Consider the following 14,570-nt stretch of genomic DNA (forward strand, 5'->3'; position numbering starts at 1 on the left):
CTTTAATTGCTTTAGAAACGGTCCTCACAAAGAGACATTGCCTAGATTTACCTCCCGTTTAAGTTCTTATTTCCATTGGTTCACAAGTTAATCCTCTTTCTTTCTCAGACCTCAAGAAGAAACCGAGTGATAGACGAAGGTGATGGAAACCGGAGAGGGACACGAGTTTGGTTGCGGGGCAGAGAAACAGTATAGCAAAACGTTTTACTGTTGAAATTACTATAGTCTACCATAAACGGAATAGTCTATGCATGGACGGTATAATATCTGCATATGCAAACACGTTTGATAAAATAAAATATAATTACATAATCATAATCATAATAATCATAACATTACTATTGTGGTGGTTATTATTAGGCACATAATATTAATGTTATTATAACGTTGAAATGACATTCATTGAAATGACATTCATTTCAATCACGCTCATTTAACCAAGTATAGGCTACATCATTTTGTTAACGAAGTGAATAGTTCTGAAGAGAACGAAGTATACAGTCAAAATCTTGTCATAATTCAACCCAAACATAGCCTAATTTAAATCAAAGATTAGGACCAACTTCTAAGCGTGCAACTTGTGCATATGGACTACAAGGAGAAAAATGATACGTATACCACCAAATTGAAATCTAGACAATATGTAGCACTATATTATCTAGTGTGTAAAAACTTAAAACTACCTTAACCCTATTTTCTTGGAAAATCGTAATCCTGTTTATTGCACAACAGTGCACCATAATGGATCCAGTTTCTCCAACTTTTGTATACAAAAAACGAAGGATTAGGATTCATCCCATGCAAAATCATATTTCTTGTGGTTTAGCTTCAGACTGCAGATATTGACAAGCAGTAGGCCCGCTTTCGAATAGAATTGGAATTAACTTTATAACATTATTTAAAGTGAAATCTGTGCGTAATACGTGCGTAATTTCTACACATCTTTGGGTATCTGTAAAACACCAACTCTCTCTCTCTTTTTCACACACACACAAACACACACACACACTTGGACATAAGTGTACGTTTCCCAAAGAAAGTTTCTCCTTCAAAATGTAACAACTTGAATTTCAGAACAGTCTACACATTCAAAGTGCAAACGTATTCATGCATTTGAGTGTCATACATACTTAAAACGGGGGCATTTGTGATATAGGGGGTGAAAATGCAATATTCTTCATTCCATATGATCTTTTGTTTGCAATTCAAATATCTGTGGACGAGAAACATGGCCTGGGATAAAACTCCGGTTAGGGAGTTTCACGCTGCCCTCTTTCCCCAATAATATTTTACAAAATATGCAAGCTTTACATTAAAAGGCTACTTTGCGCTGCCCTTAATTCCCACCTAAACGGTTTTGCTCTGCGAGAAGAAATCTTCTCTAAAAACCTTTCAAGAAGAGAAGGGCATTATTGTTTTAATCCTCTTACCCGCAGTCATTTTAAGACAGGGGTTTTTGGAGGCTGGAATGGCGTCTTGTCTTCCCTATCCTAGCCCAAATCCTTCAAGGCCGGGAGAGATTGTAAAGGCACTAGCCTGGCATCTATTAGCGATCTCTCCAAAGTCTTTCCACCACGCTCTCTACTCCAATTGCATGAGGAAAGCCGAAAAGCAAATAAAAACCCACCTATAAGGTATTCGGTTCGCCAAAACGCAAAGACTTGCATCCATGCACATCACTAATGTCAAAGTATTCTGAGAAGTAAACATTTAATTGCAAAAAAATAACTCATTCTGAAATGTCTTACTAAAAATAAAATGTAAATATGGATTTTTTTAAATGTATTAAACTGCAACAAGAATGTCTGTCACTGGTCATTGGGAGAAAGAAAACTTTGTTGGCTACCACATTGAAATAAAAAAAATGCAACATTTTCCATTTATAAATCAATACCATTCATTTTTATACAAGTATTTAAAATATTAGAAAATAAGTATTCAATCTTATTTTATTTATGTTTAAATATAGTTTAACCGCGTTTTAATTCTGGATATGTCCTCCATCTCCCAATTAAGGGCTACACAATATGAAAACAATTTACGTATTCACTGATATCAAAACTCCCTCAAAGGCAAGAAAAATATGAAATAGAATATTCATTATTACAAACATCTTATATAGGCCTACTTATTTTGTACACTTGTTTTCCAGAATTAAAAGGAGTTGGTATTCTTCTTAGTCCATACATTTACTGAATGTTTATCAATTCAAACACAAATGCAAAAAAAAACACAAGTAGACTGACATATGGGAATCTGCAGACATTATATTCTAAAGTTTATGATTTCGAATAGTATAGGGTCATTGGCCAAGCGCCTGCTACTAGTGGGGGAGAAATCGTCTCTTTCTTTGATTGACAGCTTCAAGGACCACTAGAAAGCTTACATGACCTCACAGAGCACGCTTTAAAATCCCTCTTCAGCTCGTGGCCCGGTAGATGGCAGCTTCCTATGTTGAGCGCGAGACGCAGAGGATTCAGTCACGCGGAAAGTAGCAGAGTGCGCGTTTCACATAAGACAGAACTGTGGACTTGCAATCGTTCCTCCTAAATCGCATGAACAGCACGAGAAAGGTGGACATTATAAGCAAGGAGACATTGCTATAATAAGAATCCTAAGAAATCACTTTAGAACCGGGATACACTTCAGCATCAGAACATCCAAAGACAACTCGGCTGTGTTGGCGAGAGGTAGGAACTTTGTGGACATCTCTAGGACTGGGTCAAACTTGTAACTTGTTCATACATTGCTGGAAACAACAGTGTTGATACAAATATGGTGACAAAAAAGAATATATTGGTGCACACTCTATGCATACAATATACCTTATCGTAATTGCACGATATTATGTTTTACAAGAAGTCGTCGTTGTGCTAATATCGAGCGAGCATTTACAGCTACAGTAATTATACTTTGGGTGCAGATCCGGCAAGACTCGAAGGAACAAAGTAGAACTGTATTGAATTCGTACAGATTCATGTACATTTTTGTTGAATTGAAATCTGATGCAGTAAAACTATCCAAAACATTTCTAAGTTACTTAAAAAAAAAAAAATTTTACTAGCAATTGGCTAGGCTATTTCATGGAATGTGAGGTCATGCAAAAGTGAATGGGAGTACTTGCAATTTTTTTATCTTAAAAAACAAAACAAATTAATATGTAGATAGATGTACAGTGTTTTGTGGAAGCACTTCAGCGATTTCCAGCTAGGAATCATGAGGCAAGAACTTATTGTGCATGAGGCTTTCATGGCCTTATATTGCTTTTTTAAAATAGCCATAACAGCCACAATTTAGCATCATGTGCACTTAGAAAAAAAGATTCTGGTTAGAGCCAAAATAGGTTATATTGCTTGCTTCATATATGGCACCCCTAAAGGTTCTGTATAGAACACTCTTGTAGGGTTCTTTGATCAGAACCCCAGGAGTTGTTCTTCACTGAACCAGCATTGGTTACATATAGGGTTCTATATATAACCTTAAGCGGTGCCATATATGAAGCAAGCATATAACCCGTTCTGGTCTATGCAGAATATAGTTTTTCTAAGACTGTAGGCCTCAATTATCTTTCATAATTCTTAACATTCAAACTAAGTTTATTTTCCACCCATCAGTTCAGATTGAATAAGCCCATGCAATTGTGTCAATATGAAATTGCAATTAAATGCTGGTTTAATCGTAAATTAACGAATAATAGTTTGGTTTAGGCTGTTGTTAACCCGTGTCGCCTCCTCCTCACGTGAAATTCGCCAATCAAACACTTGTCTCGCGGCCTTTGACAGTCTGGAATACAAAATATGTCTTACCCCACGGGCAGATTGTCGCTTGACATACACGAGTCGCCTAGGGCCCAAGGGTTTTAAGTATAAACATTTTCCTAATTTAGTCAGATCATAGAGTTGCACTGTACATGCCAATTTACATAATGTCGTTTTAATAATCGAAGCAATGAGCAGCGCTGCCTGTGGCACTCAAACATACAGCCCGGAGCAAGGATAGGCGTATGAATAGACAACAATGGCAGCTAGACAGAATAAGCAGGCTTGTGTGGTAAATATGGTAGGCCTATCATAAAAGCGTAATGCTTATTATCAATATCAAAAAGGAAACACATGAAAAGCGTGAATGTAAAAATTACAGTATAAGCCTATCCCTAGTTTTCCTCTCTCTCCACGCACGCACACCACGCGCGCACACACGCAAGCTGTTGAACCGCACTGTACGTCCGTCCGTGTCACTGTTGATGATGAATGGAGGGCCTTGCAGTCGAAACCTATTTGCACTTCCATTAGACGGGGAGCCAAATGGGGATCAACATGCATATTTTACCCGCCGAGAAGCCATACATCTCAGCCAAAACGTTGCCCCGGGGCGATGGGATAAGAGGCCGCGAGAGAGGGGAAGGAGGAAAGCGGGCCCCATTCAACTCAAATACTTTGGGGAGCAAAGTAAATGTTTAGCGAAGCACCTTCTGTCCAGGCGAATTAAACTATTCCCTCTTGCCTTGTGATCACATTCATCAGGCACTGCAGTGACTTAATAGGTTGGGAATGGACACTGCGGGCATAATTTACACACCCACAGCTCCCATTTGCACACACAGACTGCTGCGAAATGGTTACCAGCTTCATGGAGCTATGTCTGATATTATTGCTCAAATGATTAGTTGTTGCAAAAACGTTTCAAAATGCAACGGGGAAAAGGCAAATTCGTATTTATTTGGATGGAGTGTTTGATTTCAATTATTTAATTAGTAAAACAATTTCCATAGCCCAATGGAGATCTATATTTCAATCAAATATTGAAATACATTTTGTAATAACACAATGATCAATATTATTCATACTATAATTAGGGTATAACATTATAAAGTAATAATATAAATATAATCATAATTAATAATAATAACAACAACAACAACAACAACAGCAACAAATAATAGTTTATCAGGCCTATTCAATGTTGCGCAGGTTACAACTATAGCCTACAATTTATGGTCTTACTTTATCATAAATTAACATGATCATCGGATTAACTAATATTGGATTAAGTGTTGTGAAGTGAATTAACTTCAAATAAAGGCTTACTTGTGAAACATGTTAGCAATTATATTTAATATTCAATTAAATACATCAATTTGATCCTTATCACAGACTGCATAAAGTGCAGCATCACGGTTTTCAGCATTTAATTATGTGTGGATGAAATTAATTCATGACTTAATTTGAATTATAACAGCTTCTTTAGCTTTGGGGCAAGACTTGAGGCAGTTAATTATGTTGTATAATGTTCTTATGTCAAATGTCAGATTTTTAACATGGGAAATAGACGTTTCGAAAACGACAACCTTTTTGAATGACTGGAATACCTCAATTTTCAGTCAGGCGAATTACGCATGGACTTATACATTTTGGGTTTATCTTCATCCAAAACATTCATATTAGAAACATTTTGTAACCAATTGGTGAACTTTCTGTATCGCAGATGCTGAGTGGGCCAATGAACATAGGCCTAAAGGAGCACAGACACCGGTGAAGAACAAACTTTCTAGGCTACATCCCAGGCCTAGCATGTCAAAATACTATAGTGAGGCAATTTAAGACTAGGAACTCTCTCTAGCTTCCAAGTCCCCAGATGCCTGCCATGCATAGGAATATTCATTTCTTGGACCTCTCTGCAATAGTCATAACTGCTCGAGCCTCCAAGATATCCCTTCTTGTCAACGATCTCGATACTAATACATATCTAATCGTGTCCTGAAGCGTTTCATTTAAAGCCGCGCAGGATCTAAAAAAAAATGGCGGATGAGACAGTTGCCCTCGGAGACCTATATATAAGGCTTTGATTCCTTGTTGTTAAGTTATTCTGTCCAATAAACTCAAGGCTAGAATATGGGTATTTTGATTAGGCTAATGGTAACTTAATATAAACCAACTGTCCAACAAATGGTAGTTAAAATGGAATAGAGTGACTGCTAAAATTCATAGGCTAACCAAAGGACATAATTCTAAAGCAAATGTATTGACAGAAGGTATTTCAATAGCCTATCATAACCGTTCAATATAGTCCTCTGTGCTTTCAGGTTACCATCCTCGCCCGGAACAAATAGTTTTACAGATCCTGGATCTTACTTTGAGCCAGTTTTCTACAACAGGAAAATAATCCGGCAGCAACAGGAAATGTGAATTATTATGTGATTATAATTCATGGACATTTTTTTAGGGATGGATACATTTTTCGTAAGGGAAAATCAAGTCTGAAATGTCAAAGTGGAAATTACAAACTTTAAAAGCCTTTTTAAACCTGAAATACACTACATGTTTAAGATGTCCTGCATTGCAGGAAAGTTATCTTGCAACAGGGTGATCAAATGAAGATCCTACATCTGTATTTCATTCCGAAAGCATTTGATCAACGCAATGATCTCTCAAAGCATGCAGCGCTTTCAAATGGGATTTGCACTTTTGCTGCGATCACCGGGAAATGAAGTGATTTAATTAATTTATAAGGCATCCGTCACGCTCCATTAAGTGAACGAGTGATAATTACCCCAATTAAAATAATTTTGTATAATTAATGGCTTGAACCAAGCAATAATTGGATGTTAATGGATAACGTCCAGATATTAACATCTGTGGCGAAAGGAAATGTATGTGTATCGGATACAAATGACCACCAAGGAGATACACTTTCAAGGGACATACAAGATGATTGGGCCTAGTATATTACAAGCGCCAAACGACATTCACATTTTAACATGAACAAATTAAGCCATGGTTTATCAAGGATCAACCAACCAGATAACACGAAAGGTCTGCAACTTTTCACAAGGTGATCAAATTATGAAATACTGTATGCATAAATTGAACGTGCCCCACTGTCTACTCTAGGCCCTAACTACACACAGTATCGAAAATATCATTTTATTTTTATTTTACCTTTATTTAACCAGGCAAGTCAGTTAAGAACAAATTCTTATTTTCAATGACGGCCTGGGAACAGTGGGTTAACTGCCTGTTCAGGGGCAGAACGACAGATTTGTACCTTGTCAGCTCGGGGGTTTGAACTCGCAACCTTCCGGTTACTAGTCCAACGCTCTAACCACTAGGCTACCCTGCCGCCCCATCATAAAGAGTCAGATCATTTTATCCAACAGTGGATTTAGACCGTTCATTACGCGCGTATCCAAAATGGGTAGGTTAACTCATACATAAAATAGCATATGAACAGCCCGGACATCAGTCATTAGAGATAAACAAATAAAAACATGCAAGCAAATATTAACATGATTTATGTATGTGTGTTACCACAGGTAGTGGACATCATGCAGCACTATGGAGTGAACGGCTACTCTCTCCACGCGATGAACTCCCTGAGCGCCATGTACAACCTGCACCAGCAGGCCGCGCAACAGGCGCAGCACGCGCCAGACTACCGACCTTCAGTGCACGCGCTCACCCTAGCTGAGAGACTTGCTGGTAATTGAGTCCAACAAACATACTTTTACACACTCACACACACACACACACACACACACACACACACACACACACACACACACACACACACACACACACACACACACACACACACACCTTTCAATTCATTATAACTTTCCCCTATCCAATTAATTAAACTTGCCGTGTCCCTTCTCTTCCAACGGCTGCACATTTCAAGACATCATCCTCGAGGCTCGCTACGGGTCCCAGCATCGCAAACAGCGCCGAAGCCGCACCGCGTTCACCGCGCAGCAGCTTGAGGCCTTGGAGAAGACTTTCCAGAAGACCCACTACCCCGACGTGGTGATGCGCGAGCGCCTTGCCATGTGCACTAACCTCCCCGAGGCCCGCGTGCAGGTCAGTGGCGGTTCAAGACCATTTCAACGGGTAGGGGGGGGGGGGGGGTCAGTTGTAGCTGGGGCCAGTTGTACTGTTAGAGGGGCCAGATACATTAGACCTTATTGTTGTCATATCGTTTTCTTCACTGCATTGCAGGCATTAGCAGGCAAAAGACCATGTTCATAATCATTCAACAATGTATTTGCATTTTCTGTCTAATAACAGATGTAAAAAAAGAATGATAGCAAAAAGGGGGTCCAAAATTCAGAATACAAAGTACCATAGTCTGAAATACACAATACTATTGGTATATATAGGAAATATTTATTAATTGTATCTGATCAATCATAAATCCTGAAGCATCTTTAACATTGGGCAAAAAATGCCAGAAAAATTACTTAGGTAATTTAATTTATTTGTATTTTTATACAAGTTCTCAAAAGACAAATAGTAAAACACACATACACACAGAACACACCTTTCTCAAGCACCTTTTTATAATTACCAGGGAGCATGCTTCTAACCGTCTCCCAACCTGGCACATTTTAAAAACAGGTGTGGTTCAAGAACCGCAGGGCCAAGTTCCGCAAGAAACAGCGCAGCCTGCAGAAGGAGCAGCTCCAGAAACAGAAGGAGGCCAACGGAGAGGGAGGTGACAAGGAGGATTCTCCCACCACCATCACTCCAGAGAACCAGCTCCCCCCATCCTCCTCCTCTTCCTCCTTGGCGGTTGAGGGTCCGCCCTGTCCGTTGGTGTCAGAAATTAGCATGGAGTTAAATGTGACCTCGGCAGAACAGTCAGGTTGCGAGTCGGCCACTGAGGACAACGCCACTGATAAGGAGGAGGAGTCTAAGCCACAGAGGGAGGAACTCAAGAGTGAGAGGGCGATGACGCCAGGCAATGTCTCTCCACCCTGCAAGCGGCTCAGTCCCAAACCTGGTAAGGACAAGGTCTTAAATTATGACTGGCACTTGTGCATCTAATATACATAGCTTCACTGGGGGGGGGGGCATTAGAAATCAGACAAAGTAAATCAAATTTAGAGGTATCCTTCAGGATAGTCAATTAAGAGTAAACATATGAAATGCTTACATTGTCGTACAACTTCAGTTCATTTCAGTCATAGTGGAAAATTAAGAGGAGGCACGGCAGCTTTGCTGGTTCTTAGTAAGTTATACATAGGTCTGCATCCCTGCCTGCCAGAGAAACTTAGTTTAAAGTCCTACGCCAGTCTCCTTTTCACCCGATTTAACACCTGATTTACTTAACAAAAGGCATATCTCAATAAGTGGTCCAGGTAACCTCAAGAAATGGCACAAGTGGGGGGGGGCTTTCCTCTTTTGTTCACTATTGCTTCTCAAGCAAGGGGGGAGGTCGATTACATTACAATGTCACCATCGGACCAACTCCTTGAATTCCCTGCTCCTTGAAGTTTGCAGTTGTGTCTAAAAACAACAACACTATTTTGCCCTTTTGTGTGTGTGTGGGGGGGGTCCACTGAGGTACCTACAGGGAGTCCGCAAAAATATGTAAAAAAAAGTGCCACTTACATTTTCGTTTCAATGTTTTTATGAATATCGCTAGCAACAACAGACAAAACCAATTTTGAAATATACCTACAGTAGAAAAGAGGGGAATATCATCTTTCGAATGATGTCAACTTTGTTTCTCAAATATTGAGCAAATTACACTCATTGGAGCTAATTACACTCACTAGAGTATCTGACATAGGCGTTGAAAAAGCACCTGTGAGAATCAGTTGTGGCAAGTGACACTGGCTGCTGGAAAGGTTTCCTGACTTGGACATACATTTTTGCCAACACATTGTGCTTGTTATGAAGCGTATTCACAGTATTTTTTAGTTGTATTGTTTGTAAAAAAAAATTGGTTATATTGTTTGTATATCGTCATTTAAAATGTGTATGACTGTCCTGTATCAGTGTTGTGTTACTTGTCATGTTTGGTGTTTTTTTTTGTGTACCCCAGGAAGAGTTGCTGCTGCTTCTGCAAAAGCTACTGGGGATCCACATAAACAAAAAACAAACAAATAAACCAGCAAAAAAAAAGAGCTGCTATTAGCGAACAAGTGTTTGGAGTTGGGCTAGCACAATTATCGTATAATAATCGTCATAATGCATACATTTTAGAAGGGGGGATTCAACTTCATATTCAAGTAGATATAGTTTACCCAATAGCAGTTTTACATTTTTACATGAAGTGTTTAAAGTTAAGAATTTTACAAGCAGAATGGCACAGTTAGGGGGATAAACTTTATTTCCAAAAGTTAAGTGGACAAAACCATTCATTTTTGAAAAGGGGGTGTCACCAAAGCTGTGTTGTATTCATTAGATATGTCTGTCAAAGATGCATTATAAAAAAATGGCAATTATGTCAATAACTGTTGCCATTTGCATATAAATCAATCATTAACCCAAATTCCATAATTGTCACAGCCATAGTTTGGAGTTACTACCAAATCTATTCATTTTAAAATGTTGAGTATTTGTCCTTTCCATTATCATTCACTGGATGATGAGACAAGATATGTGGGAAAAAACATGTTTTCCTACATGATGGGGGTCTCTGGTTTGTCTGGTGGGGGTCTCTGGGAAAGAAAAGGTAGAAGACCCCTGCTTTACTGCATTTATAATTGTGATATCACTTTTCAACTGGAAAAGTTCAATAAAAAATCCCTGGAGGACATCTTTAATGTTCTTGACTATTATCCGTTTTCTCCTTTACTCAGAATCCCCCATGGTCTCTCCGTCTGTGACGCCCTCGTCCATTGGTGTCGGTGGTGGCATCTCCCAGAGCCACTCGTACTCCTCCTCCCCGCTCAGCCTCTTCCGCCTGCAGGAGCAGTTCCGCCAGCACATGGCTGCCACCAACAACATGGTGCACTACCCTTCCTTCGACATGGGTACCCCCTCCTCCCTGCCCTACCTGGGCATGAACGTCAACATGTCCTCGGCACCTCTAGGTTCCCTGCCCTGCCAGTCATACTACCAGTCCCTGTCCCACCACGCGGCCCAGCAGGTGTGGAACAGTCCCCTGCTCCAGGCCTCTGGAGGCCTCCCCAGCCACAACAGCAAGACCACCAGCATCGAGAACCTCCGGATGCGGGCCAAGCAGCACGCAGCCTCCCTGGGACTGGACACTCTGCCTAACTGAGCCAGAGGATCTGAGTGCGGCCTAGCCGGGGTATCAAGACTACATCCCACCCATCCTATGTCTGTAACCTCCGTAGCCCTATAGGAACCATACCAAGAGGGTTTCGGGACATTGGTAGCCAGAGTTTAGAAAAACAAAATTACATTATCTCACCCTGGACCGAGTTCTCTCCTGCTTCTTGCTTTAACAGTTGCCTAATTTCTGGGCTCCCCACACAGCAGATTGAAACACAACAAAGCAACGCATTAAAAAAAAAATCCTTATTTGACCAACAACACCTGATGAGTTTAGGTTGTCTTTACTCTTATGCTGCTTTTTGACTGTAACACCAGTGTTACACTAGTGTGTACACCCTTATGCTATAGTCGGGAAATTGTGTTTCTGTAGCTAGGGCTGACAGTGAGGACTTTTTAAGCGCAGAATCAACAACCTCTGCATAATCAAAACAGTGGTCCCAAGTGAGAGCAGGTCTGCCGGAGCCATGGCCCAGTGAGACACGGGTGCCGGTCCACGTAGGTGGAAACAGGAAAGTCTGAGCCTTTTGGGTAAAACACTGAGGCAAATCCTGTATGGAAATACACCATTGAAACGGGAAATGGACTCTAAACCTGACATTGTGAACGACCAGGCTATACATAGGGTCTCCACAGCTGAGCGAATACACTTCCTTTAGGACTATTTACCTGTCTAGTGTTGCACTTGGTGAAAAAAATACTTTGCTACGTAATGTTTACAGAATAGAGGCACTTTTAAGGGAATTTGAGTCTTCAAGGGGAAAAATAAATCTGTGCCGGCATTTGGTGCCATTGAGAGACTACTTGTACCGTGGGACCATTAACAATTCAATTAGGCCTTGTATGTACATAGCACATTCTAAAAAAGGCAAGCACATACATAAATATAAACTCAAGCCATGTTCTCCTCAATTGCTTAATTAGAAGTGACTAATTTACCAGCTTAATGGCCAGTATTAAACTACTTTGTATGGAGACTGGCTTGGTAATGAGAAAATGATTTCAGTGACTAAATGTGCAACGCTTTTAATTACATTTTGCTCTGGGCAGAGGGGAGGGAAGCATATGCAATTACAAACATGTATACCATTTATGAGTCCCTTATATCCAAAGCTCTGAACAAAAAAAAACGTCCACAAAGGTAAGCAAACGATGTGTCTCAACTCAGTGTGTCCTGCTGCACCCCCGAAAGAAGACGATACCACACAAGCAGATACACACCTGGAGAAATGAACCTGCATATTTCATGTTAACACCTATTTTCGCCATCGACCCCTTCTGATGTAACTTGGTAACAACATCCCTACACAAACTGAATAGGGGGTCCTTCAGGGCTGGGGGAGTAGTATACAGAACTTCCTATTGTACCAGGAAGTTACTCTTTAAGCGCTTGGAGGAGTGGCCAGTCTTTCAATTATGTGTCTGTGGTTCTCTCTGTGCTGAGATCCCATCAAGTCCATCCACTCTGACAATGTAAATGATTTCAATATGTAAATTAAGAAGAAGAAGTTTATCTATTAATGTTTACTAGTAAGGCAAATGTAAAGGTTCTCATGTTGTAAATGTATCATAAACCGTCCCGAGTTGGGGATTCCTGTAGTTGTCAGTTGTAACATTGTAATCAATGGGCTCCCGCCATTTCCTTACCGTCTCTTCCCTGGACTACCGAAGGTATACCGCCTGGTCGTCTGTGTGTCTCCTCCAGTTGAGTTCCATTGTGGCTGTGATATTTAAAAGTTATACTGTTTCTCTCCAGCTGTCTCTGTCATGCTAATTGGTCCAGTGGTAGATTTAAAATGACGGAGAGAGTAATACATAGGCATTATTATTTTTTATCTTAACAATGTAGGTTCGAACAGTGATGTTGCAAAATAAACCCTAAAATAAAGCAATTCTTGGAGATCTTTATACACAAGGCTTCCTTCAACGTGTTTTGGTTCGCCTATGACAAAGCTAGCCACAGCTAACGATTAGCAAACAGTCTTCTCATTCTACTTTTGATCATAAACGACATATAGTTGCCACTACAACGTTGAGTTTGTAATACAGCAAGAATGGCACATGGGATTGAACAATAAAGTTCAGGGGGGCAGAGAAACGGTCAAAGACAGGCTAATATTAATATTGCAATAGGGCAAGACAGAGTGCAGTGTGGAAGGGAAATAAACATTTAGAGGACGAGAGAGAATGTGGGAAACAAGGGTGACGGATAACAAGAGAAAAAGACAGAAAATATATATACACGGGAGAATGGCAAAATTACACAGAGAGAGAGAGAGACAAGGTAATCTGGAAGAAATAAAAAACACGTGGGGGCATAAGCCATCCCCGATGAATAAGCAGCCCATTATCCTGAAGAATGACGGCCCGGGGCGGTGATTATGCTGCTATTGTATCTTAAACAGCGTGGTTTGTCAAAATGCATAAGACACCCCCCCCCCCCCCACACACACAAACAATACACGACACACACACAGTCTAGCCTCTGGTAGAGTTCTAGGTTAGGATCACTGCCATCCTCCCCACCACCCCGTTCTCTGCTTTGCCTTGCTTTGCCTACTAAACTGTAATGCCGAGAGCCTGGGCTGTGACATTGTTCAACTGCTAATTGATTTGGCCTCGTTAGATAAATCCTCCCTCCTGGTGTTAATACAACAACAAAAAAATGTACACAGGAGGTATCACCTACTGCGCAACGGTGTACTTCTCTGTTGTTACAGACGAACACTACCTTTAAAGGGGACACGTGGGACGACAACACAGATTAGCATTGCGAACGTAACACCTAACCTCAACCTTGCTGTGTTTTATTACATCGTTTGTGCTCTATTCCAAGGGCATCCATGCTACAACACTGACATGGTTCTAGATACGTAAAGCAGAATGTCCTTGTTATTCGGGTTAGCAATTTCACCCCTGGGATTTTAAACCGGCAAACACTAGTAAGTGGTCTTTATCACAGCCCCAAACACAGAAATGCTTGGACACACACATACACACACCGGTGCCTGAGGGCCCAACGGGGATTGATGTGGTGTAGATTGAAATGCCGTAGGGTCAAATGTTCAGCCCTTGATGCAGGATAAGGGGCTCTTCTCTATAACATCGAGAGGAAAGTCTGCACATTGCCCAAATAGCCTACCTCCCAATCCCAACAATATCCCTGGACATCAATCTAAAAATGTATCTAGGTGGAATAAACCTCTATACCATAGCACACTGGATCATTGAGTTGAGATCTCCTCTCATCATCAGTAACACAAACAGGACTCTTATCCAGTCAAAATGCTGTTCCGAGGTCTTTTTCATTTCGTATCTGTGGTCCTAAAGGAGGGTCAAATCACAAAACATAAAGTTGACCATCATGCAGAGCTGGTTCAAACAGGACAAGTGCGTACATACTGCCTGTTTGGAGTGAGTATTTGGGTTCTGCTTTATTTTACAGTCCTGGTCCACATCACTAAGGATCTATCATGATCCATACACACCAACACAGTTGTGAAGAGGGCATGACAACACCTCTTCCACCTCAGGAGGCTGAAAATA

At 40.6% G+C, this 14,570-nt stretch overlaps 1 protein-coding gene across 1 annotated transcript; it reads left to right on the plus strand.

Moving 5' to 3' along the window:
- Window positions 1–2,415: 2,415 nt before the first annotated feature.
- Window positions 2,416–12,932, plus strand: LOC110530108 (diencephalon/mesencephalon homeobox protein 1-A). Its single transcript, XM_021612924.3, has 5 exons — window positions 2,416–2,690; window positions 7,313–7,478; window positions 7,678–7,856; window positions 8,394–8,778; window positions 10,586–12,932. The coding sequence occupies exons 2-5, from the start codon at window positions 7,325–7,327 to the stop codon at window positions 11,008–11,010; spliced, it is 1,143 nt and encodes a 380-aa protein (XP_021468599.1). The 5' UTR covers window positions 2,416–2,690; window positions 7,313–7,324; the 3' UTR covers window positions 11,011–12,932.
- Window positions 12,933–14,570: the final 1,638 nt, after the last annotated feature.

The sequence above is a fragment of the Oncorhynchus mykiss genome, chromosome 8 (assembly GCF_057628025.1).
Source record: "Oncorhynchus mykiss isolate SJ-2025 chromosome 8, ASM5762802v1, whole genome shotgun sequence".
Taxonomy (NCBI): domain Eukaryota; kingdom Metazoa; phylum Chordata; class Actinopteri; order Salmoniformes; family Salmonidae; genus Oncorhynchus; species Oncorhynchus mykiss.

Coding starts and splice junctions, on each gene's coding strand:
- LOC110530108 (XM_021612924.3), top strand. CDS start 7,325: ATGCAGCACTATGGAGTGAACGGCTACTCTCTCCACGCGATGAACTCC. Junction 7,857..8,393: donor TCCCCGAGGCCCGCGTGCAG/GTCAGTGGCGGT, acceptor TTTTAAAAACAG/GTGTGGTTCAAGAACCGCAG. Junction 8,779..10,585: donor GCGGCTCAGTCCCAAACCTG/GTAAGGACAAGG, acceptor TCCTTTACTCAG/AATCCCCCATGGTCTCTCCG.